At 42.2% G+C, this 26,380-nt stretch overlaps 1 protein-coding gene and 1 long non-coding RNA gene across 2 annotated transcripts in view; one reads left to right on the forward strand and one right to left on the reverse strand.

Annotated features, from left to right (window-relative positions):
* The first annotated feature begins 2,085 nt into the window (after positions 1-2,085).
* The window catches only part of A2ML1 (alpha-2-macroglobulin like 1), a 46,226-nt gene continuing 21,931 nt past the window's right edge, over positions 2,086-26,380 (forward strand). Inside the window, exons 1-19 of the mRNA XM_020901014.2 lie at positions 2,086-2,150; positions 3,269-3,452; positions 3,960-4,122; positions 4,874-4,926; positions 9,632-9,652; positions 10,346-10,505; positions 11,663-11,747; positions 12,440-12,566; positions 13,437-13,551; positions 14,341-14,450; positions 16,079-16,246; positions 17,966-18,190; positions 20,589-20,649; positions 21,182-21,327; positions 22,013-22,162; positions 22,701-22,895; positions 24,260-24,353; positions 24,748-24,859; positions 25,801-26,029. Coding sequence (XP_020756673.2) covers positions 2,086-2,150; positions 3,269-3,452; positions 3,960-4,122; positions 4,874-4,926; positions 9,632-9,652; positions 10,346-10,505; positions 11,663-11,747; positions 12,440-12,566; positions 13,437-13,551; positions 14,341-14,450; positions 16,079-16,246; positions 17,966-18,190; positions 20,589-20,649; positions 21,182-21,327; positions 22,013-22,162; positions 22,701-22,895; positions 24,260-24,353; positions 24,748-24,859; positions 25,801-26,029 — 2,463 coding nt within the window. The remainder of the gene's footprint in view (positions 2,151-3,268; positions 3,453-3,959; positions 4,123-4,873; positions 4,927-9,631; positions 9,653-10,345; positions 10,506-11,662; positions 11,748-12,439; positions 12,567-13,436; positions 13,552-14,340; positions 14,451-16,078; positions 16,247-17,965; positions 18,191-20,588; positions 20,650-21,181; positions 21,328-22,012; positions 22,163-22,700; positions 22,896-24,259; positions 24,354-24,747; positions 24,860-25,800; positions 26,030-26,380) is intronic.
* The window catches only part of LOC139033956 (uncharacterized), a 50,882-nt gene continuing 41,312 nt past the window's right edge, over positions 16,811-26,380 (reverse strand). Inside the window, exons 2-3 of the long non-coding RNA XR_011486429.1 lie at positions 25,909-26,011; positions 16,811-16,978 (exon numbers count right to left, since the gene is read on the reverse strand). This is a non-coding gene — a long non-coding RNA (uncharacterized lncRNA). The remainder of the gene's footprint in view (positions 16,979-25,908; positions 26,012-26,380) is intronic.

Consider the following 26,380-nt stretch of genomic DNA (forward strand, 5'->3'; position numbering starts at 1 on the left):
CCTTCTCTAGGGGATCTTCCTGACCCAGGGATTGAACCTAGGTCTCCTGCATTGCAGGCATATTCTTTACCATTAGTGTCACTTGGGAAGCCCTATCATAGTATCCTGGCTACAATAGTTGATTCAGAAGTGAGTGTGTGAAAGAAGGAAAAAAATCTTTCTTTGGAAATTTATATAACTTAAATGAAAATTTTTGTCCACTGAAATCCTAGAGCTGAAGGAATATGGATTGAGGATGCACAGTTGCCATCTTCCTCATCACTTAAAGTAAATCCTCTGTGTGGTAGGAAATGAACAAATAAGATGGAAAAATTGGGGGTGGGTGAAATTAATCCTGGCAGAATCAAGGCTCCAATTCCAGGTCATAAAGTTTTCAGAGTTCCTCTGATTCAGTTCTTTCTTTCTTTTTAAAAATATTTTTATTTGTTGGGTCTTAGTTGCTCAGGATATTTGATCTTTGTTACTGTTTGCAGGTTGAACTATAAAGAAAGTTGAGCGCTGAAAAATTGATTCATTTGAACTGTGGTGTTGGAGAAGACTCTTGAGAGTCCCTTGGACTACCAGGAGATCCAACCAGTCCATCCTAAAGGAAATCAGTCCTGAATATTCATTGGAAGGACTGATGCTAAAGCTGAAACTCCAATACTTTGGCCACCTGATGCAAAGAACTGACTCATTTGAAAAGACCCTGATGCTGGGAAAGATTGAAGGCAGGAGGAGAAGGGGACAACAGAGGATGAGATGGCTGGATGGCATCACCGACTCAATGGACATGAGTTTGAGTAAACTCTGGGAGTTGGTGATGGATAGAGGCCTGATGTGCTGTAGTTCATGGAGTCACAAAGAGTCTGACATGAATGAGCAGCTGAAGTGAACTGAACTACTGCTTGAAGGATCTTTAGTTGCCGCATCTGGGATCTAGCTCCCTGAGCAGAGATTGAACCTGGCCCTGTGCATTGGGAGCATGGAGTCTTAGCCATTGGACCACCAGGGAAGTTCTCATTCTTTCTTTATGTCTGAAAAGTTTACGTTTGAGTCACTCAGTCATGTCCAACTCTTGGTGACCCAATGGACCATAGCATGCCAGGCTACTCTGTCCATGGATTTTTCCAGGCAAGAATACTGGAGTGGATAGCCATTCCCTTCTCCCAGGGGTATTCCCAATCCTGGGATTGAACCTGTGTCCCCTGCATTGCAGGCAGATTCTTTACCATCTGAATCACCAGGAAAAACCTTTTTTTATGTCTTATTCTCCCCAGTTATTAAAAACTCTTTTTTGTTTAAGTAGGCTTGATTCAGATCGGTCACTGGTGTTAGAAAGTATCCTAACTAATTTATACTTTAGGTGGCTTTCAAGTCTTGCCATTATAAAGAGCACTGGGAAGACACTCTGGATATATTTTCTGCATACGTGCCTGCTCTAGTTCCCCATAAAAATATGTTCCCAGAATAAGAGTCATTGTGTCAAAGAATATGCAAATCAGTGAGGCTCTTGACCAGTATTGTGAAATTGCTCTCTGAAGATTGTCCAATTTATATTTCCTCTATGGTGGGTATAGTTTCCTATTTTCATACAGTCATGATAATAGTGAATAGTATTTTTGTGTGTGTGTGTGAATAGTATTTTTAAAAAATCCACCATTTGGTAAACGCCTACTGCTTTGAATTGATACTTCTCCCACACCTGTGTTTCCAAATACGTCTTAATAGAATAATAAGAAGAGGGAAAAAAAAGATCAAATGTGAATGGGAATTTGGAAAGAAATCAGAAGGAAAGGGAAGGACCTCAAATGTGTTCTAAGAGGTTTACCGCTGTGAATACATCAGCCCTGGTTTTTCCCCTAAACAGGTTTTTGAGACTGGCTGAGCCAGTATGAATGTTTCGGGGAGAAATAAATTTTAAGAAGTGAATAGAAGCCCTACCCTGGTATACCACCTCCGCCTGAGGCCCCAAAAGGTGATTGGCTGTAACATCCTCATTGCTCCACATCCTACCTGGGGGGTTAATATATATATATATATATATGCTACAGGGGGTGAACCAACCTCTGGCTCCTGCTCCTGAGGACTCTGTTACCCACAAAGATGTGGGCTCAGCTCCTTCTAGGAATATTAGCCCTGTTGCCAGCCTCGGCAGAAAAATTTCTCCCGTAAGTGCTTGGTGTGTGAGGGGTGATTTAGGGTAGGTGGCATCTTCATCCATCTTTCTAAGACATAACTATGGGGGGGGGGGAGCAGGAGATAACTTTTGGTTTATTTTAATGCCCTTTCATCTTTTTCTTTCTTTGGTTTTATTTCTCCTTTATCTAGAGAGAAAAGCTAAGATGCCAAGAAGAAACTTTAAAATATATGATAATATCAAAATACGGTAGCCTCCCACTGCCCTGATCTCTGTTGTTCTGGTTGTTCAGTTCTTGCTCTTTCTTTATGTCTGAAAAGTGAAAGTGTGAGTCACTCAGTCATGTCCGACTCTTTGTGACCCCATGGACTGGCAGCACTCCAGGCTTCCCTGTCCTTCACCATCTCCTGGAGCTTGCTCAAACTCATGTCCATTGAGTTGGTGATGCCATCTGACCATTTCAACCTCTCCTTCTCCTCCTGCCTCTAATCTTTCCCAGATTCAGGGTCTTTTCCAATGAGTGGGCTCTTCGCATCAGGTAGCCAGAGTATTGGAGCTTCAGCTTCAGCATCAGTCCTTCCAATGAATATTCTGGGTTGATTTCTTTTTGGATTGATTTCCTTTAGAATTGACTGGCTTGGTCTGCTTGCAGATCCCAAATAGAACTCACTTCCTCCTTGGTACCCTGTGCCTAGGTTCTCCATGGTGGCCTATGGTGGGGGGGGGGGGGGAGTGTGAGTATAAGGCTGAGTTATTTGTTATTTTTCTCCTTCTCCCTTATAGAAAATAAGGCTCATAATGGCAAGTGCTTTGTCTCTTTAATTCATTGCTACATGCTGAGTACTCAGGATAGGGATTAATTAATTTTGCATTGAATAGATGAGTCATTACTGCCCTGAAATCCTTTTGCTTCTTTAGTAGAAGTATAGTTTTGATGGCTCAGATGGTAAAGAATCCACCTGCAATGCAGGAGACCTGGGTTCGATCCCTGGGTTGGGAAGATCCCCTGGAGAAGGGAATGGCTACCCACTCTAGTATTCTTGCCTGGAGAATCCCATGGACAGAGGAGCCTGGTGGGCTACAGTCATGGGGTTGCAAAGAGCCAGAGAGACAACTTAGTGACTAATACTTTTTCACTTTCTTTAGTAGAAACTATCTGGTGACGTTACCAGCCCATCTTAAGTTCCCCTCTACTCAGAGAGTTTGCTTGGATCTAAGTCCTGGTTACAACAATGTAAAATTCACTGTTACTCTGGAGACCAAGGGCAAGACTCACACATTGCTCCAACAGTTTGGACTAAAGACGAGACACTTACATTGCTCGTCCTTTTTGGTAAGTACAGGCTTAGCCCAACTCTCGTCCTCAGTTTTCCTATTCTCCTCCCTGGATGCGCTATAATTTGTCTTTAAGAATGTTTTCTGTTATCTTACTTTTTGCCATGGCTTCTAAACTCATCTCTCATCAACTTCAATTCCTGGCCATAACTTCTGATATTATTCTCTGGCAACATTTTTTTTCTTTCTTTTAAAAAATTTTTTTTAAATTACAGAAATGTATGATAGCACATTTACAGGAGATTTGGAAAATACAGAAAAAAGTTACATATAGTTCCACTATATATTACAATTATTTTTCTAAGTAGATAAATTAAGATTTTTAGTTGGAGTTTTAACATCAGATTTCTGGCAACTTTCTCATGGCTCCAACCTTGCCACCCCCATCAACTCATTCCTTTCCTTTTACTCTCCCTCTTGAGTTGAGACTAGTTGATTCTGTCATTTTCCCACTCCCACCCCCGGTCTCCTGATTCTCTCCAGAGCTCTCCCCTGTCTTGCCCAGGTACCACTTCCTTCTGGGGGCACAGAAGAAGTAGCCACCGTCCGGGTGAGAGGAATTGGAAATAACGTCTACTTTGAGGAGAAGAAAAAGGTTCTGATTCAGAGGCAGCAGAATGGCATCTTTATACAAACTGACAAACCCATCTACAGCCCAGGGCAGGAAGGTAAGAGGCACACAGGTGGGATGAGACAAAAGCCAGGGCGTATCTTCACACATTCGTAGAAGGGCTTTGCGGATTGGTGGTAGCCCCATGGACCGAGGAAGAGATGGAAGGATGGAGGAAGCCTGGAGGGATAAAGGGTTATAGGGGCTGAATGCAGGCAGTGCTGCCCAAGCAAAAGAGTAGTAGGTGGAGCTGCTACTGTGTGTATGTGTGTGTGTGTGTGTGTGTGTGTGTGTGTGTAAAACAAAACACAGGGAATTCCCTGGCAGTCTAGTGGTTAAGACTCCGCATTCTCACTATCGTGGGTCCAGGTTCAATCCCTGGCTGGAGAATGAAGACCCTGCAAGACCCAATGAGTGGCCAAAAAATTCCAAATAAGCAAATAAGTAAAACAAAATACAGATTTCTCCTCGAAAGGAATTTGGTGGGTGTAACTGGATCACTGGGTTCATAGCAAGCTGCCAGTATAAGAATCAGAAAACATCAAGGGCATTTGGCCCAAGCCCTAGGATTTATATTTGCTCCCTCTTCCTTTGAAGCGGATTCCATCCTGAACTTTCAAAGTCAGGAGCTGTGACTGCTGGGGCGTTAGCTGTCTCTCAGACTAGGTTTTATTTCAAAAGCAAAACCTGGTAGGATTTTGCTGACTCAGAAGTATGTATGAGAAAGCAAAAGGGTGGAAGAAAGAAAGATTCTGAGAGGTAGGGGAGGGGGAAAATCCCTTTTGTTGATGACACCCATTTCCTTCTAGTGCGTTTCCGTATCGTCACCCTCACCAGCACCTTTGTTCCAGTGAATGACCAGGTAAGAGTTTCACTGGGAAGAAGGACCTGGCAAGGGAACGCATGAGGGCAGACTGGAGAATGAGGGAGGAGAGATTCTTTCCAGGGGAGGAGGCCCTTTAGAAGCAGAACACTTGTGGATTCTACAGTCAGGGAGCTCGTCCAAACCTACCTGCCCTCATCTGCCTGAAAGCAGGCAGCGGCATTTCACTCTCAGGCTTGACATCTGAAAGCATCGATTAGGTTAACATTCTTAAGAGACGGTTCCATTTGCCTCTGTTAAGTAAGAGTTTTTTCAAACGTCAAGACGTTCCCTCCAGGAGTGACACCTAGTGGCTCTGCAGTTCAAATACTAAGAAGTAATTCAGGAATGCTTTCTTCTTCTTCTTCTTCTTTTTTTTTTAACTATGAGGCAAGGTAATTGATAGCATAGACAATTTTCTTAAGCAACGTTCTGTGCCAAAGGTAAAAATGCGGTAATATTTGGCGAATACTTAAATTTTCCTCGAACAATTCGACCACTAGAATCATAAGTCATAAGATTTGGTTTGCTCTGAACTTAGGGCTTGTGTCATTTCTATACACGTTAGAAGTGCTGGGTTGGCCAAAAAGTTCGTTTGGATTTTATATACCATCTTACGAACTTTTGGCCCAACCCAATACCTCTCAGACACCCCCAGCTGCCTTCTTTCTCCTTTAGTTACAGCCCATGTATTCAAATGAAAATTTTAAAGATAATCATGGAGAAAGCATTGCTTATATTCCACCTCCATGTTCCCAGGCTGCTGTTTCCTTTCTTGATGTACAGGGAGGCTATAAGCTTATTGTTGATCCGTAGCTTCTCCAACCACTACTTTCTTTCCTGATTTAGAATTCATTTTAGTTTCTCCTTCCTATCACCTGTATTCTTTCCTGATCACTTCGGTATAATATTAAGTTGTTGTTTAGTCGTTCAGTCATGTCCGACTCTTTGTGACCCCGTGGACTGTAGCCCACCAGGCTCCTCTGTCCATGGGATTCTCTAGGCAAGAATACTGGAGTGGGTTGCCATTTCCTTCTCCAGGGGATCTTCCTGACACAAGGATGAATCCTCAGTATTCTGTTTGGCAGGCAGATTCTTTACCACTGAGCACCTTGGAAGCCTTTATTCTAGAGCTGAGATGAGGATCAGTTCAGTTCAGTTGATTAGTTGTGTCTGACTTTTTGCAGCCCCACGGACTGCGGCACGCCAGGCTTCCCTGTCCATCACCAACTAGAGGCCAAGGGTCAAAGTGTGGCCACAGCTAGAGTTATTTTAGACTCTACTGCCCCCTGGATGTTGATCTCATTAGCTACCCCTCTTCCGTTGTCTTGCCTCTGTTCAAATTGTGCTGAATTACAGGTGCTGTGATTTCCAAACTTCTCTGCCCTCTTTCTGTTGTCAAATTACTCTTCTCTCCACATACCATTTCTCTAGTCAGCCCCCACTCCAAGTTGCAACTTGGAGCCCTGAAAATCTGAGATACTGAATTTGGAACTCCAAATGAAACGTTGCAATTAACTAAAAATGTTTTACTAAGAAATGTTTTACCAGGGTAGGACTTCCCTGGTGGTCCAGTGGCTAAGACTTCCATGCTCCCAATGCAGGGGGCCCAGGTTCCATCCCTGGTCAGGGAACTAGATCCCACATGTGGCAACTAAGAGTTTGAATGCTGTAGTTAAAGATCCCACATGCTGTAGTTAAAGATTCCCACATGCTGGAACTAAGACCCGGCACAGCCAAATAACTTTTTTTTTTTTTTTTTTTAAAGAAGGGGAGTGACAAAAATTGTGAGTTTACAGAGCTCAATATTTCGTCCTCAAGCAACAAAAGTATACGGGCTAGTAACTGATTGTATCTAGCTTTGTTGCTATACCTAGTTATTCAGAAACCTCAGGTAGCTTCCAGTGAAAATGCTACCTTTCCAGTTGAACACTTACTGGTGTCCAAATCTGCTTGACTCTTTAAAAAAAATGATTTTGTTCTAGGAGGAACTGGTTTTTCTTCCCCCCTAGAATTTATAGCAATGGCAGTAATCTTGGTGACACTTGCCTCCTTATCGTGTATATAGCTAGGTTTGTGCATGTGCTGTTCTTCCCTTTAGGAAGAGAGGCAGAATGTCCACCCCCCCAATACCCCCCAGTCCCAAATGTACCACTTGGGCATGTGGATTCTTTTGAGCTGAAGGCTGGGTTCACCGAGAAAAGAGCTATTACTGAGATAATTTTTTCCTTCCAGTTTTATTGAGATGTAATTGACATACAACACTGTATAAGTTTAAGGTGTACAGCATAATGATTTGACTTACATACATCATGAAATAATGACCATAATAAGTTTAGTGAACATCTGTCATCTCATATGAGAACCTGCCTGCTATGTAGGAGTCACAGGTTTGATGCCTGGGTTGGAAAGATCCCTTGGAGAAGGGAGTGGCAACCCACTCCAATATTCTTGCCGGGAAAATCCCGTGGACAGAGAGCCAGGCCGGCTACAGTCCATGGGGTTGTGAAAGAGCTGGGCACGACCTAGTAACTAAACAACACTCATCTTATATAGATATGAAACTAAAGAAACAGAAGACAATGTTTTTTCCTTGCGATGAGTAGTCCCATTTAAAAGATTTTGCTTGTGTTCCCCTTACCTGAGGAGACATCTCCAATAAAATATTACCAAGGCCAATGTCAAAGAGTTTACTGCTTATATTTTCTTCTAGAAGTTTTATGGTTTCAGTTCGATTGTTTAGTAACATATTGGTTAGACTCAAAGTGTTTGTGGGGTTTTTTTTTTTTTGTAGTTGATTTTTAGTCTCATAGTGTTGTGGTTGAAAAAGATTCTTGATATGATTTCAGTTTTCTTAAGTTTACTGACTTTTTGTATTCCATCATGTGTCTATCATGTCACAATATTCCATTTGCACTTGAAAAGAATGAATATTCTGCTTTGGGATGAAATATTCTATATTATATAGAATGTTCATTTGGTCTAATAAATTTCCAAAGGCCATTGTTTACTTACTGAGTTTCTCTCTGAATGCCTTGTCCATTGATGTACATGGGGTGTTAAAGTCCCCTACTATCATTGTGCTACTGTTAATCTCTCCCTTTATGTCTGTTAATGTTTGCTTCCTTTAGGTGCCTGTATCTTTTAAAAAGAATATCTTAAAATATTATTATAACATCTGAGGAAATTAACAAAAAATATTTAGTATCATTCATATAATATTCATTTCTAAGTTTCCAACTAACAAATTTTTTTTCCAAACTAAGCTCTGATCAGATTCATGCATTATATTTGGTTGTTACATTTAAAAGTTTTCTCATATTCTAAGCTAATCCCCCTTATTTTCTTATTAGTTTGACTTTTTTGAGAGAGGGAGAGAGAGGTGATGTCAGGCTAGATGACTTATAGAATGTTCCCATTATGGAATATGATATTTACTTTTGAGGAAGCCTAGGTGGCAGGGCTTCCCAGGTGGCGCTAGTGGTAAAAAACAAACAAACAAAAAAAAAAAACCCGCCTGTCAATGCTGGAGGCAAAAGAGATGCAGGTTGATTCCTGGGTGGGGAAGATCCCCTGGAGAACGGAATGGCTACCCACTCCAGTATTCTGGCCTGGAGAATCTCATGGACAGAGGAGCCTGGCGGGCTATGGTCCACAGTCTCTCACAGAGTTGAATACAACTGAAGCAACTTAGCATAGCAGCATAGTTGTCTTATGGAATATTCAATATTCTTGATTTGCCTGATTACTTCTTACTGTGTAATATAGCTTATTCTTTTATCTTCTGAAGGCAGTTCTGAAGTCTTAATTAGGTTTAAACTAAACTTTTGGTAAAAATATTTGGTTAAAAAGATAGATAATGTTGGGAACCTCAAATATATCACTTCAGGAGGTACATACTATCAGGTTGTCCCATTATTAATGATGGTGAGTTTGATTACTTAGTTAGGGTGATGGCAGACTTATTTCTCCAGTGGTAAGATGTGTCATTTTTTTTAAATTAACGAGTAATTTGGGGTGACACTTTGACACCTAGCACAAGGACTCATTCTCCAATTAAACCTAGCGGTTTTAATGTCCATTTGCTTGAGGAAATGACATGTGATCCTTTGATGGAGCTATTTTAAACATTTTTTAAAAATTATTTTGCACTGCTTGAAAGTAAGATTCTTGCCCACTGGTGTTCAGAGGAGGAGGCTAGGAGATAGTTGACTCCTAAGAAGAAGTTCAAATATGAGGGAGTCTTCAGAGAATGAGATGGTGGATAGCATCACCATGATTTGATGGACATGAATCTGAGCAAACTCCGGGAGACAGTGAAGGACAGGGGAGCCTGAAGTGCTGCAGTCCATGGGGTTGCAAAGAGTCGGACACAAGTTAGCAACTGAACAACCACCTGCACCACCAGATACTAATACTGTCTTTTAGGACATGTTGTGGAGCATTGAAGGATGCTGAGGGTCAGAAGTTTCATTTCTTCAAAGTTTTTGGAGACTGGCAATTCCTTTAGGAAAGCTCTTCTTTCTCCTTTCCCAACCAATAAGTCTTTGCCCCGTTGTTACTCTTACCAAGGCTCAAAAGAGCCATTTTAGAAAGGAAGGGGTAGGCAACAGAGAGAGAGGCCTTTGTGAACTTTTTGCTTTCAGCAAGCCTACCCTTGTTGCTAGTGCTGCTTTAACCCTTATTATCTGGTTTTCCTTTTCAGTACTCCATTGTGGAACTGCAGGTAAGTAGAAGTTGCTTTCTTTTTTGCTGTCCTCTGTGGAGAAGGTGGCTGGTGCTAAGCCTCAAAGCCAGCAACAACCGTGGGATCTTGGCCCAGAGCCTGAGACTTTGCACCGATTCCACCTGAGCTGTGCCTGTTCTTTTGCCCTCAACCACTGTAAATAAGGACAGCAACCTCTGTAGTGACGAACCTCCCTATTCTGATTCCCGCAACTTCTCTGTGCTGTGTCAGTCCAGCAGAGCTTGGTTCGGTACTCCTCTTAGTCTTTGGGATGGCTAATATCACAGCCACTGAACATGACAAGGATACCTGTGAGAAGTGTTAAGAAAGAGGCAACTCCTCACTGTACCCCCTCCATTTTTCCACCAAACTACCTCTCTTTCAGGTAACTTACAGTCAGTCCTTCAGAGTTACCTGTCTTAAGGGACCAAGCATTAGCCTTCTTTGTAAAGAATATCTTACATAAAGCATGTTATCCTGGATAACATTCTGAAACTGGATAACATTTCAAAGAACCTAGTCTAACTATGTGAATCCATCAAGGACCCTTTTCTTCCTGGACGCAGACCACAGGGGTCATGAACAGTGGATGGGATTCTTTACTTGCTTTTTGCTTCTTTACCTGCTTTCTGCAGTGCAGGGTGGGAATCAAAGAGGCAGGCATGTCATGAGATTTCTTTTTCTTGGGTACAGGATCCAAATAACAATAGGATTGCGCAGTGGCTGAACGTGGTGCCCAACCAAGGCATCGTAGACCTGTCCTTCCAGCTAGCACCAGAGGCAACGCTGGGCACCTATAGTGTGGCCGTGGCTGATGGCAAGACATTTGGCACCTTCATTGTGGAAGAATATGGTAGGTGGGAGAATTAGTAGGTCAGAGTGTTGGACATGATCTTGTGTAAAAACAAGCAAAGGTCAAGTGAAACTTACTATGGAACTAGGTCAAAGATGGCAGAAGATTTTACTTCCAGTGGAGCCTCATCACCAATCCAATGGACATGAACTTGGGCGAACTCTGGGAGATGGTGAGGGACAGGGAAGCCTGGCGTGCTGCAGTCCATGGGGTTGCAAAGAGTCAGACATGACTTGGTGACTGAACAACAACAATAATATACACTCATTGTAACACATTAGCATAAGTTAAGTGATACACCCACTAGTGCCATGACAGTTCCCAGGCTGACCATCAAAGATAAGAAAGTGGGCTGTGAACCAGCCTAGAAATCTCCATCTCTTCCCCCAAATAGTTGGATTACTCTTCCCGCTCATTAGCCTATGAAATTTTTGCTGTTGTTTAGTTGCTAAGTCATGTCCAACTCTTTGGCAACCCCATGGACTGTAGCCCTCCAGGCTTCTCTGTTCATGGGATTTCCCAGGTAAGAATACTGGAGTGGGTTGCCATTTCTTTCTCCAGGGGATCTTCCTGACCCAGGGATCAAACCTGCATCTCCTGCATTGGTAGGTGGATTCTTTACTGCTGAGCCACCAGGGAAGTCCAGCCTATGAAATTACCCAGCCCATACAAACTAACCATCCCATATTTTCATGCCTCTCCCTTTCTGAGATGGCCCGCACTCTGTCTGTGGTGTGTGTTTCTCTTTAAAAAAAATCTAATTCTTACCTTTAAAAAAAAGGGATTATTTATTCATGTTAGTACTAAATCAGTAACTTTGGGAGGATTTTACCTTAATAATGCACCATTAATTCAATTAGCTGGGCTTCCCTGGTGGCCCTAGTGGTAAAGAATCCTCCTACCAATGCAGGAGTTCCGGGTTGCATCCCTGGATCAGGAAGATCTCCTGAAGTAGGAAATGGTACCCCACTCCAGTTTATTCTTGCCTGGAAAATTCCAAGGACAGAGAAGTCTACAGTCCATGGGGCTGCAAAGAGTTGAACGTGATTGAGCAATTTAATTATATAATTAATTATCACTGTTTTATACCCCTCTGTTCACTACCTGTGTAGTCAAACTTTCTTCCTCTTCATTTTCCATGTCTCCACTCTTTCCAGTGCTGCCTAAGTTTAAGGTGGAAGTGGTGGAACCCAAACAGTTATCTATGGCAGAAGACTCTTTCTTAGTAAAAGTTTGTTGTAGGTAAGAATAAAGTTCTGGATCCACTGAGGATGAAAGCTATATTGAGAGATGTTGTGATCGAGCATTATGGGGAGAGGATTGTGGAAGTAGTGGTTAAATCTTGTGATGTTTTATGTGGCTCAGAGTCACAAGTTCCGCAAAAACATACTTTTTTTTTAAATTTTTTTTTATGTGGACCATTTTTTAAAAAGTCTTTATTGAATTTGTTACAATATTGCTTCTGTTTTATGTTTTGGTTTTTTGGCCATGAGGCATGTGGGATCTTAGTTCCCTGACCAGGGATTGAACCTGCACCCCCTGCATCAGAAGGTGAAGTCTTAACCACTGAACCACCAGGGAAATCCCAGGGACAGATTATCTAATTGCATTTTTGTGCTTACTTTCCTCTGCTTTCTCAGCTGGCATTATTGGTTAAGAGCCTACTGTGTGTAGAGCACAGTATGGAATCCCATGGGAAGTAGGAGTAAGGAAAAAGAAAGACACTGCTGTCCTTTGGGTGGCTTTTATTGTGCAATGGCAATACTCTAAAGCTTTAAGTAAAGCAGAGATGTGAATGAGAGCTGGAGAAAGGTGGGACTGTCAGAGCGCTTTCCGAGATGGGCATGTGAAAGAAGGGAAAAGTGTTCGGGGAGGAGGGCCTGGATCACAGGTGGACTTGCCTCACTCTGACTCCTCATGCTTTTCGGGGTTAGGTACACCTACGGAAAGCCCATGCAAGGAGTAGCGCATGTATCGGTGTGTCAAAAGCCATATATTTACCGGTATCTGGATCCAGAACGGCAACATTTACCTGACAGATGCAAGAATGTCTCTGGACGGGTGAGTAAAACAGGATGTAGAAAAGGAAACTTATTTCTATGTCTTAAAGAGTAAGTATGTAGGTACCAATATAGAAAGGTGGTTAAAAACACCCAAAGTAGAAATAATTTCATGTGATTAGTACCCCAGTTCTAAAGAACACAGAAGTCTTTTTACCCCCCAAAGATAAAGCTCTTTTAGAATCTGCCTTGGGATCAAGAGATTAACCAAAACCCTTAGAAGATAACAATTTTTCTGTTCTGAAGGTGGTTCTTTCCTTCTTCTCATATCTTGGAACTTCCAAGTCATGTATGGGTGTATGCTTCATGTTGTGGAATACTTTTTCTATTTTAAAGATGGAGAAACTGGGAATTCCCTGGAGGTCTAGTGGTTAGGACTCCATGCTTTCATTGCCAAAGGCCCAGGTTTAATCTCTGGTTGGGAAACTAATTTCTCATAAGCCATGTGGGACAAAAAAAAAAAAAAATTGAGAAACTGAAGTATAGAGTTAAGAAATTATTTTCTTCTACAGGACATCATGAGTTAGAAGTAGAGATTAGGGTCTTCCCTGGTGGTCCAGTGGTTAAGAATCTGCCTTCCAATGCAGGGGATGTGGGTTCAATCCCTGATCAGGGAACTAAAGATTCCACATGCTGCTCAGCAGCTAAGCCTGGGAGCCATAACTATTGAATCCTGCACCACGACTAGAGAGCCCGTGTGCCCTAGAGCCTGTAAACCCAAAGAGATAGCCTGTGTGCTGCAATGGAAGATCTCCTGTGTCACACCTAAGACCAATGCAGCCAAGTAAATAAATAAATTAAAAAAGAAGTAGAGATTAGGTTATTCACCCTCTTTCTTCCTCTCTCTCTCTCTCTCTGATTGCCTCACTAGACTGACAAAGCAGGATGCATCTCAACTTCTGTGGCCATGTCTATGTTCAACCTCACTGGGTATTTTTACAGACAAGACATCAATATCATGGCTACTGTGGTGGAGGAAGGGACAGGTAAGTGGGATGCTCCTTGGTTCATTAAGAAAAGGGAAAGGAAAAGAATTGTCCAAGAGAGAGACCCTGTATAGTCAAAGCTATGGTTTTTCCAGTAGTCATGTATGGATGTGAGAGTTGGATCATAAACAAGGCTGAGACCCAAAGAATTGATGCTTTCAAATTGTGGTGCTGGAGAAGACTCTTAAGAGTCCCTTGGACTGCAAGGAGATCAAACCAGTCGATCCTAAAGGAAGTCAACCTTGAATATTCATTGAAAGGACTGATGATGAAGCTGCAACACTTTTGCCGCCTGATTCAAAGAACCAACTCATTGGAAAAGACCCTGATGCTGGGAAAGATTGAAGGCAGGAGGAGAAGGGGGTTGACAGGATGAGATGGTTGGATGGCATCACTTGCTCAAATGGACATGAGTTTGAGCAAACTCCGGGAGATAGTGAAGGAACAGGGAAGCCTGGCGTGCTGCAGTCTATGGGGTCTCAAAGAGTCAGACATGATTTAGTGACTGAACAACAACAGCAACTTGGAGGACTCAAGACTCACCTTCATCAGTGCTTAGAAGGGGCTCCGTTCTAAGTTCACAGTCAATGGGAAATGTCAGACTTCATCTGCCATCCATTCTCTATTTCCCCAAAAGTTTGGGAAAGAGGCGTTGGTTTAGATCTTTGATCGGAATGATATTCATCTTCTCACTTCCTGTGGCACCATCCTTTCAGGTAGTCTTATTTTAAACATGCAGATGAGGATGTTAAGTATTTAGATCATCATACATCTGGTTTCCCTCTGCAGGAGTGGAGGCCAACACCACTCGGGATATATACATCTCTTCACAAATGGGATCCATGACCTTCGAAGACACCAATAATTATTATTACCCCAATTTCCCCTTCAGTGGAAAGGTATGTTGAAACTCATCTCTGCTCAGACAGAAGATGCTTAACCACCCTGTCAACTCCTTCCTGAACACATATTAACTTAGCATTTTTCTAAGTACTCTGTATGTATTCACTTTAATCTGTACAACAATCCTGAGTTAGACCTTATTATTGGCCCCATTTTACAGACAAAAAGGCTGAGACACAGAGAGATTAGTGAGGTTAGGTGATTTTCCCAAGGTTATATAGCTCATAAGTGGTAATTATGGTCAGAACTAGGCAGCCTGCCTCTAGAGCAACAGTCCCCAACCTTTTTCACACCAGGGACTGCTTTTGTGGAAGATGTGGGGGGGATGGTTTCAGGATGATTCAAGTGCATTACATTTATTGTGCACTTTATTTCTATTATTATTACATCAGCTCTACCTCAGATCATCAGGCATTAGATCCTGGAGGTTGGAGACCCCTGCTCTAGAGTATATGCTTAATTCCTAGCACTGTGTGTCCTTAATCTCACATGAGATGTGCCTTAAATACTAATGTGACTTCAATGCCCCTCCCAATGCCAGGGGTTCACCTTCTCCTGTGTCAATCTTTGAATTTTAGAGCTGCAAGTTACCTGGTGAGATCATTTAGTCTGAGTTTCTGCATCCAGGCAAGGTTAATATCAAACTTCCTACCACAGAGAGCCACTTATGGCTCCTTAAGTGTCATCTTTAGAGATTTAAAAAAAAAAATGGTAGTGTCTTCTCTCTGATTCCTAGCATTCCACCCCTCTGTCGTCTTCACTTCCCAAATAATTGTTGAACACCATACTATTGTACATATTCAGATCCGTTATTCCTTGGTCATCTCTTCTTTAGACCAAGAGTAGATCCAGACTGTCTTAGAGCCTAAAGATTATACAATTTAGGAGTGGAAGGGGATGCTCTGTAGGAAAATGAAAGCAAAAAAATATACAGAGCTTTGGCAGGGGGGTATGAAAATGAGGGACCCCTATGTTTCCTAAGCCAGGTGGCAAATCTACTTCTTTTTTTGTTCATTCACTTGTTATTTTTTTTAACATTTTATTTTGTAATTGGGGTATAGCTGATTAAAAGTGTTGTGATAGTTTCAGCTGAACAGCAGAGGGACTCAGCCATACACACACATGTATCCATTCTCCCCCACAGCCCCTTCCCATCCCATTAAGCTGCCACATAACATTGAACAGAGTTCCCTGTGCCATACAGTAGGTTCTTGTTGGTTATCCATTTTAAATATAGTATAGTGTACATGTCCATTCCAAACTCCCTAACTATTCCTTCCCCACCACAACCTTAAGTTGTGAGCCTCTAAGTCTGTGAGCCTCTGTTTTGTAAGTAGCTCATTGTGTCATTTCCTTTTAGAGTGCACATGTAAGGGATGTTGTATGATATCTCTCCTTCTCTGTCTGACTCACTTTACTCAGTATGACAATGTCCAGGTCCACCCTAGGTGTGGCAAGTCTACTGCTTCAGGTCAAGCTGCTTCTGTGTGTTTCTCGGTTCCTCGTAGATCCTCATTTCCAACCCCCTGCATCGCATTTACCTTCTTTTGGACTCTTTCCTGAAATGTCTTCTTAGAATTTTGAACCTACTCCAAACCTGACTCTAATGACCTTCACCCCTCAGATAAGAGTTAAGGGCCACGATGGCACCCTCCTCCAGCATCATTCAGTATATCTGGTGATTAGTGGAGAAAATGGAAACGTCAACCAGATCCTGACTACTGACAACAATGGCCTCGCTGTCTTCAATCTAGACACGGCCAATTGGAACGGGAAAAGCATTTCTCTGGAGGTAAGCCCTGGGAGTCCACCTTTCCAGCACTGAAGACCGTCTGAAGGAAAACTTCAGAATTTCCTTGTTTCTCTCTCTGCCCTCCTGGTAAGTCCATCACCCCACTTACTCACCAGTTCTGCCCTCCCCTCGACAGAAAATTTTTCTTAGACACCACCATTTAAAATTCTGATCAAATAAATGACCCTTCAGATTAAAAAAAAAAGATTGCTATTTCTATTAATTCATTTTATAACTTAACTGCCTCTCCACCTGGTTCTCTATTTGAAATCAGATTAGGAAGGAAAAAATGGTTTAGAATCATCTTCTTCCTCCTACTCCCCCTTTCCTTCTTCTTATTACTCATAAAAATAGCAAAGAGAATTTGAGATTTTGCACAACTTGGAAGGTTATTTGTACCAGTTATCAATTGCTGCTTTACAAACAACTTCAGGGTAATTCCCTGGCTATCCCATGGTTAGGATGTGCTTTCACTGCTGAGGGTGACGGGTTCAATCCCTGATCGGGGAACTAAGAAACCAAAACAAAAAAAAACAAACTACAGAACTTCAGTGTTACACAATAGGAAGTATTTACTGGTCTTGTATCTGGGTAGTCTGATGGCAGTTCTGCCCATCTTCATGGAGTTCCTTATGTCTGTGGACCAGTTGACTGTAGGCTTGCACTCCTCATGTCTCATGATCCACTGAGACAGTCCAGGTGTACGAATAGTTCAGTGGGTAAAGAGTCCACCTGCAATGCAGAAGACACAGGGGATGTAGGTTCGATCCCTGGGTCGGGGAGATTCCCCTGGAAGAGGATATAGCAACCCACTCCAGTATTCTTGCCTGAAAAATTCCATGGACAGAGAAGCCTGGTGGGCTACAGTCCACAGGGTCTCAAAGAGTCGGACACGACTGAGTAACTAAACACGTACCTATTCTCATGGCAATGAAGAGATGCAAAAGCAAAAGATATGCAAGGACTTTTCTGAGCCTCTACTTATCTCACGTATTTGAATATCCATTCCCCAAAACGAATCACCTGGTGGGGCCACAGTTAGACCAAAAGGGTCTAAGATTCCTTGGTAGAGGATGATGCTATGGGGAAGGAGGAAGAACTGTAGCCCATAATGCAATGATTCAGCTACACTGCTCAAGCAAATGAATACTATTTCTGTTGTGACTAATTTGCCTATTTCTGTACTTTAGGCATCACTCAATCACTCCTTCTTAGAAACGATTGTTTTCAGTCTTTTTTTGTATGTGTGACTGGCCTGTGGGATCTAGTTCCCTGACCTGGGATCAGACCCACGTCCCCTTCACTGGAAGCATGAAATCTTAACCACTGAACCACCAGGGAAGCCTGATATTAATTTATTTATTTTCAGTCTTATTATCCTCTGTATCTAGTTTTCTTATCTCTGAGATTCATTCTTTAATCTCTTAGTCAAACTTGTCTCTCCTTTGCGTCATCGTGTGAAGGCACATCATCCACAATTTTCTATTACCTGACAGCTATAATTCAGCCCTTTCTTTACACCCTGACATACCAAAATGTTGCTGCAAGTAGCCACTATTATGGAGTCCTCAAACATTCTTGGTTGAACCTCTAGCGAAATATCTATACGCCACTCTTAGGCAGTACAGATTTGAGAATCACAACAGCCCTACCGGGTTGATATAGTTGGGGTACATGCCTTTAAAGGTCTTTTTTTTCCCCTCTCTCTCTCTTTCTCAGGGCAGGTTCCAGTTGGAAGAAACATATGATCCAGAAAAAGTGCCTGGTTACTACCAAAATGCCTACCTGCACCTGCAGCCCTTCTACAACACGACTCGCAGCCTCCTTGGCATCCGCCGATTGAGCGGCATCTTGGAATGTGGCCAGCCCCACGAAGTGCTGGTGGATTACTACATCGATCCGGCTGATGCAAAGCCTGACCAGGAAATCACCTTCTCCTACTATGTGAGACTGGGAGATGGGGGCTGGAGGGAAAGGGAATAAGGGCAGTGAGTCAGAGCAAGTGAATAGTCTGGACGGAGATATAAGACAGGACTTCCCTGGTGGTCCAGCGGTTAAGACTGCTCTGCCAATGCAGGGAGTACAGGTTCAGTCCCTGGGTGGGGAACTAAGATCCCACAGGCCGTGCAGTACTGCCAAGAGTTTTTTAGAAAGCTGTAATGCAAGCCATATAGGTAATTTCTAAATCTTTAAAAGCCACATTAAAAAATTAAAAGAATGGGGGAAACTAACTTTTAAAGGAAATTTTATCCAACCCAACATATGATCATTTCCACATGAAATCAACTATAAAATCATTAATAAATATTTTACACTTTTTTGTTTCAACCGTGAGGCAAAGTATGCATTAGAAACTCAAAGTATGTATTTTATACTTAAAGGAATTTGGACAAATCACATTTTAAGGGCTTCAGGAATCGCATGTGCCCAGTGGCTACTGTGTTGCTATAGGTATAGAAGATGGTAATAAGAAGATTTTGAACAGGAGTTCAGGGAAATTGTGTGAGGAAATAAAACTAGGAATTAATGAGAAGATGTTGCTGACAAGGGCTGAAAGGGAGCTGGGTGGGTGGGTGTGAGGAAGACTGAGGAGAGGATGGGGACTCAGAATAAATTTCCTTATGTGTTTCATTGGTCAGTGTTTTAAAATAGATAATAAAGGGTTAACTTTGATAGAAACTTTGCTGGAGAAATAGGATTACAACTTGTAGTCTGAAAGAAATGTATAAAGACAAGCAGTTTGGTGCCTTGCCTGGTGGTCCAGTGGTTAAGAATCTGAGCTTCCACTGCAAGGGGCATGGGTTTGATCCCTGGTCAGGGAAGTAAGATCCTGCATGCCTTGCTGTGCGGCCAAAAAAAACCCCCCAAAACAAAAAGAAAAACCAAGACTAACAGTTTTACTGGTCACCATGAGTCCAGTTCCTCAGGAATTCCTCAAGAACTGGACTCACGTGATCCTTGGGTTTGATGGTCCAGAGTTTTTTTAATTCCCTTATCATCTTCTAAAGTCTTTGAGAAACTTTTTCCCCCAAATCATTTCAGTGTCTCGATCGATCTAAAACAATCATCCAAATAACAGAATGAGGAGTGGTGGGTGGGAAATAATAAGGCTGAATTATAATACTTATAATACATGTACTGAGTTCAGGACAGAAGTGTGGGAAGCTTACGAGAAAAGTGGAATTGGAGCAGATCAGTGCGGACTTGACTGAAGCCTGAAGAGCTGGCCTACTTAGAAACCGTTGCAGAGTTCATTTTTAGGGGAAAGTGAACAGGAAGCGAGAGTTAGAAAGAGATTGCTTGCCAGAGAGTCAAATGTCAGAGGACTCAAGACAGTTCAAGATGTATTCATTTCCACTGAATTCTTTAAAAAAATTTATTTATGCATAGTTGATCTACAATGCTGTGTTACTTTCATGTATTCAGTTATACACACACACATATGTATATATATTCTTTTTCAGATTCTTTTCCCTTATAGGTTATTACAGAGTATTGAGTAGAGTTCCTATGCTATACAGTAGGTCCTTGTTGGTTATTTATTTTATATATAGTAGTGTGTATATATTAACCCCAAATTCCCAATTTATCCCCACCCCCCCCTTTAACTTCCACTGAATTTTGAATTGAGTGATAATTTTTTTTTAAAGTTGTAAAAACAGAAACAGACTCACAGATATAGGGAACAGACTTGTGGTTGCCAAGAGGGAAGAGACTTGTGAGGGATAGATCCGGTGTTTGGGATTAGCCAGATGCAAACTATTATATATAGAATGGATAAACAACAAGGTCCTACTGTATAGCACAGGGAACTATATCCAATCTCCTGGGATAAACCATAATGGAAAAGAATATTAAAAAGAATGTATACATGTGTATAACTGAGTCACTCGGCTGTACAGCAGAGATTGGCATAACATTATAAATCAACTATACTTCAGTAGAAAAAAATGTTTTTTAAAAAAGGTTGTTAGGATGGATTTTAGTGGACATTATGTTACAAGGATCATAAAAGAATAAAACTTAGAGATCTTCAAGAAATTGTGTCAGCTATCTATTGTGAAGAATGGTTTCTGTTCTGTCTGGTTCCAAAGCCATGGTGGCCTGTGTCTCCTCCCACCCACCCCCTGATTCTTTGCAGACCCTCAACTGTAGGAACAGTCATCAGGACTCTGGGTACCATCCAATATTTGACAAACTGAAGGATGCTCCATAAAGTACTTACCTGGACTCCTGAACTATGAAAGCAGCCTCTCCTTACAGAGAGGTGTAAGGATTGGGCCAAGGCTAAACTCCTCTAACTTCTATGTTGCTGATGATTTTTATTTTTTCTCTTCTTTAGTTAATAGGGAAAGGAAATTTGGAGATGGAGGGGCAGAAACACTTGAAGTCTAGGATGAAAGGTGAGTGTTCATGAATCTCTTGGGAGACTTAAACTTTAAACTTCCAGTTGAATTGGTTTATAATGCTTTTCAGATCTCCTTTGTGGTAGTTTCCTTCTACTTTTTTGTATATTCATCCTATTAATTTTTGAGAGTTTGATATTGAAACTCTAACTAAAAATCTTAATTTATCTACTTAAAAATAATTGTAATATATAGTGGAACTATATGTAACTTTGTTCTGTGTTTTCCAAGTCTCCTGTAAGTTTACATTACATTATATTTGTAATGTAAAATTGTTTTTACATTAATTCAACAAACAAAAAAGAAAGAAAAAAGAAGAGAGACAAGAAAAAACTTGAAACTTCTAGGGAACAGTTCTTATACTAGAAGCAAGAGCAGGAGTAGCAAGAACAGAACAATAACCACAGATCAGAAAAATGAGAAACAACTCGCCCGTGGTTGGCTCAGGGAGAAGTGCAGACACAAGGTTGGATGTCATTGGTGGGTGAGTGTGTACTCTTGTGCCTGAATATCCCCTCTTCTCTTTCAGGACTGAAAGGCTCCTTCTCTCTCCCACTGATCTTCAACTCCAGATTAGCTCCTGATCCTTCCCTGGTGGTCTATTCTATTTTTCCCAATGGAGGTGTCATAGCGGACACAATCCAGTTCTCAGTGGAGATGTGCTTTGACAATCAGGTAAAATGGCAGTTAAGGCAGGTGAAGGAAGGTCTGGGACAAGAGAGAGAGCTTGTGTATCCTGAGGGTGGAGGGAGATAAGGCAGGGCCACTGGGGAAGGCAGGGGATAATGTTGAAGCTGGATGTCATGTTCTGTATCTTTAGCATGGTTTGTTGAACTGTCTCTCCTTCTTCTTTTAAAAGGTCATGCTGGGAAGTCACATGTTCTGTAGCCCTATTCCATAAATTCTCTTTCTACTTTCCATCTTTTAAACTTTCTGTATTATTCTACCATGCTGCTTACTTTTTCCAACTGTATCACAAAACACTGCTTCTAAAGGGCAAGACTTTACAAAGAATAATCAGTATAAAAGTGAAGGACTTGGGGGGAATTCCCTGGCAGTCCAGCGGTTGAGACCTCATCTTCCAATGCTGGGGGTTTGGGTTCAATCCCTGGTCAAGGAGTTAAGATCCCACATTCTTCATAGCCAAAAAACCAAAACATTAAACAGAAGCAATATTGTAACAAATTCAATAAAGACTTTAAAAATGATCCACATCAAAAAAAAAAAAAATGACAAAGCGACTCTGAAAAAAAAAGTGAAGGAGTGGGCTAGGGACCGTACTTAGGGCATATGGCTGATGGCTGTTTCTCCTCCTCTCCAGCCTGATCTGATCCCTATGTTGTTCTTTTCTCTTCCCCAGGTTTCCCTTGGCTTCTCACCTTCCCAGCAGCTTCCAGGAGCAGATGTGGACCTACAACTGCGGGCAGCCCCTGGGTCCCTGTGTGCAGTCCGGGCCGTGGATGAGAGTGTCTTGCTGCTTAGACCAGAGAGCGAACTAAGCAATAGTTCGGTGAGTGGCCTGCTGACATGGCAAGAGGGGGTCGACAGAGAAGATAGGTTGCATCAGGATAAGAGATGGATTCCAGGCAGCAGGAAAGAGAGTCTCAGGGAAACAGTGCATCACACAAGGTGGAGGCAAAGCTGGTGTGGACATGAAGGTAGAAATGATGATATGGGAAATTCCTGGAAATCTAGTGTTTAGGACTCAGGGCTTTCACTGCTAGGTCCCAGGTTCAATCCCTGGTCAGGGAGCTAAGATCCTGCAAGCTGCTTGGCATGCCCTAGCCCCTGAAAAACACGATATGAGAAAGGCGTGGTTAATATGATCATAGGGATCAGGAAAGATGAAATAGGAGATAAGGATCAGATTATGAGAAAAGATGAACTAGAGGAAGGGGTTTAGGATGGAAGAAATTCTGGAGTAATGAGGACAAAGAATACAAGGACAGTAAACTGTGCCCACAGAATCTGAGAGAAGTGATTTCACTGTGTCAATATTTCATTTACTTAAGAAAAAAAGATTAATTTCCTTTTCTGTCTTTTCTCAGGTCTATGGGATGTTCCCATTCTGGTACAGTCACTACCCCTATCAGGTGGCTGAATATGATGAGTGTCCAGGGTTTGACCGATGGAACTTTCCACAGCCCCTCATTGAGCCAGTGCCTGAGGAGCGTTGGAACAAGGCTTTTGTCATGTGGAGGCCTTGGCTCTCTGAAGAAACAGACCTTTTCAGTCTTTTCCAGGTGGATGTTCTTACCCATTCTGTTCTCATAGAAACAATGGTGGTGGGAGGGGGAAAGGAAAGTCCATGTCGACAAAAGCATGTGGGCTCAGGTGGGCACTGACAGGGGCAAAATCTTGAAAGAAACTCCTGGTGGTCAAGGAGCCTCTCTTGGTTCTTATGCTTGAAGAAGTTTCCCACATGTGAGGCTATACACCTATCCTCTCTCTGGGGTCTGCAAACATTGACTTCCATGGGATCCATAGAGAAGGAAAACACACACACACACACACACACACACACACACACACACACACACAAAGAAAGGTAGACCAGAAGTCTCCTACTATTATGGAAGATTTTGCATTTATTTTATTAGCAAAGGTTTGGAATGCTTTAGCCCATGTCTGGCCGTTGGGTCTCTGAGATCAGGAAGCAGGTCTTGTTCATCCTTTGTGTTCTCTCTAATACTTTATCCTTCAGTATATTTTTGAGTCTGATCCACTCAATATATTTTTATTGAATTGATCCAGCTGATATGGTCTCTGCCCTCAGAAAATTCATTTCAAATCAAATAATAAGGATACAGTGACTAATATTCAGAAGAAGTATTAAACATATCAAACAATGAAGTGGAATACTACTATTTAGCCAAAAAAAAAAAAAAGAATGAAATCTTGTCACTTGCAACAACCTGGATGGACCTTGAGGGCATTATGCTAAGTGAAATAAGTCAGATGGAGAAAGACAAACATTGTATGATCTCACTTATATGTGGAATTTAAAAACAACAGTTATTTAGTCGCTCAGTCATGTCCAACTCTTTTACGACCCCATGGACTATAGCCCGCCAGGCTCTTCTGTCATGGGATTTCCCAGGCAAGAATGCTAAAGTGGGTTGCCATTTCCTTCTCCAGAGTATCTTCCTGACCCAGGGATCAAACCGAGGCTCCTGCATTGCAGGTGGATTCTTTACCTCTGAGCCCCTGACACTGTGTGGCATACTTGAAAGCTGCTAAGAGAATAGATCTTAAAAGTCCTCATCACAAGAAAATAATTTTTTGTAATTATATATGGTGATGGATGTTAACTAAATTTATTGTGATGATCATTCTGCAAAAAGTATGCATATGTGTGTATACATATGCATAATACATACATATATATGTATATAAATACAATGAAATAAGTTTCACTGAGAGACTTTCATGCTGACTGGAATAGAAGTGAACCAGTCTTGGTGGCTGAGTATGGGTCTCACAATTAATAGGCAAAGAATGTGTTGGTTCAACCCTTTGAGGGTGAAATTTCTAGGCAGTAGCCCTTGTAGTAAGGGAGAGGACCCCCTCTAACATGTCATTCTCTGGTCCCTTTGGTGCCTATCAGAACGTGGGCCTGAAAATACTGTCCAATGCCAAAATCAAGAGGCCAATAGATTGCAGTCACCGGAATTTAGAACACAGCTTTACGATGTCTGAAGGTAAGCTGCCTCTGATTCACTGAAATATTTAGCATCACGGAAATCTGAGAGCTCCCTCTTTGCCTCCTCTTCTTGCCCTGAGCCTCTAGCCAGGGTGATAATGGATTGCGGGTTATAGATGCAGGCAGTTTCCCCAAGGATTCCACTCTCTTTCTATGGGAAAGGCTTTTGAAGCCTGAAGTTCTTATCTATTCGTTCTCTGGCCAAACGTCCCCACTTGTCACTTTTCCCAATAGCCTTGTGACCAGTCAGTTCCTCAGCGGTCCTTCCTCCTCATCTGTGACTTGCATGTTCTCTGCTTCCCTATGAATGTCTTGCTAGCAGTCCCTCTACTTTGACTTATTGCATGACATAAGTCTTCTGCTTTTCCCCTTATTCCTGATCTCCTTAGCAGCACGTGATATTCGTCCAATGGCTTTCAAGCCAGCTCCATTAGTTCAGCCAGAAGATTCTCAGGTTCGCCAGTACTTCCCAGAGACTTGGCTGTGGGATCTGTTTCCTGTTGGGTAAGTGACACCTCAAAGGTATAACAAGATTATATATACAGTGTGGAGTCAGGAGAGAACCCAGACTCAGATAATTTTTAAAAATTAATTAATTTGACCGTACTGGATCTTAGTTGTGGCATGTGGGATCTTTAGTTGCAACATGTGGGATCTAGTTCCCTGACCAGGAATCAAACCCAGACCACCTTCATTGCGAGCTAGACTCTTAGCCACTGAACCACCAGGGAAATCCCAGACTCAGATAATTTCTAATGAACCTAAGTCTCAATTCAGAAAATAGCAAGGAAAGATAAGAAAGCCTTCTTAAGTGAACAATGCAAAGAAATGGAGGAAAGCAATAGAATGGGAAAGACTAGAGATCTCTTCAAGAAAATTGGAGATATCAAGGGAACATTTCATGCAAAGATGGGCATGATAAAGGACAGAAACAGTAAGGACCTAACAGAAGCAGAAGAGATTAAGAAGAGGTGGCAAGAATACACAGAAGTCTCAAGCCAAGAAGGTTTAATGGAAATATGAGAACGTTTTTCTTTCCCTGGATTCTTAAACAATTGTATGCAATCATTCAAAACAAATCCACACAACTTCACATTTGTGCAGTGCAGACAGGGCAGGGCTGCACCAACAGAAAGGCACATCTTGATGTTAGTTTAGTTTGTGCTCACTCCTTTCCTGCTTGTTCTGACAAACCATAACGATGCGTATTCTCACAGATGCGGAGGGCACTGGGCTGTCTTACAGATATGTTTACACACATACTGCCTCCCCCAATCCTCAGACACACGCTTTTCCCATACTTGTGCAGCCTCACTTGAAGACTCACACTCTGAGATTCACTTAGGCCTCCAGTCCAGTTGCTTTCCCCCCACCCTCATGCACAAGAGCAACAAAATAGTCACTTCTGCAGGCGAATTTATAGCTGAATTCTTGCGTCCTCACAGCTACTCGGGGGAGGAGTCTGTCCACATCACGATTCCTGACACCATCACCACGTGGAAGGCCATGACTTTTTGCACCTCCCAGTCCAAGGGTTTCGGCCTCTCACCCACCGTTGGAGTGACTGCCTTCAAGCCGTTCTTTGTTGATCTGACGCTCCCGTACTCAGTGGTTCGCGGTGAATCCTTCCGTCTGACTGCCACCATCTTCAATTACCTGAAGAAGTGCATCAGGGTAAGAGCTGGGGATGCAGGAAGCAGGTATCAAGCCCCTACACTGGAGGCATACGCATCTCCCCAGAGAAAAAGATGAGACATCAGTGTCTTGGCCCTCCTGTCTTCCTGACCTTCTGTGCACTGTCTGCTTTACTCATATCCTTTATTATTTTTTAAAATGTATTTTAGTTAATTGATTTATTGTGGCTGTGCGGGGTCTTTGTTCCCACTTGGGCTCTCTCTGGGAGGCTTTCTCTAGTTGCAGCGAGTGGGGGCTACTCTTCATGGTGGTGCGCGAGCTGCTCATTGTGGTGGCCTCTCGTTTCGGAGCACAGGCTCCACGTGGGTTTTAGTAGCAGCACGCGGGCTC

This window comes from Odocoileus virginianus, unplaced genomic scaffold (genome assembly GCF_023699985.2).
Source record: "Odocoileus virginianus isolate 20LAN1187 ecotype Illinois unplaced genomic scaffold, Ovbor_1.2 Unplaced_Contig_11, whole genome shotgun sequence".
Classification (NCBI taxonomy): Eukaryota; Metazoa; Chordata; class Mammalia; order Artiodactyla; family Cervidae; genus Odocoileus; species Odocoileus virginianus.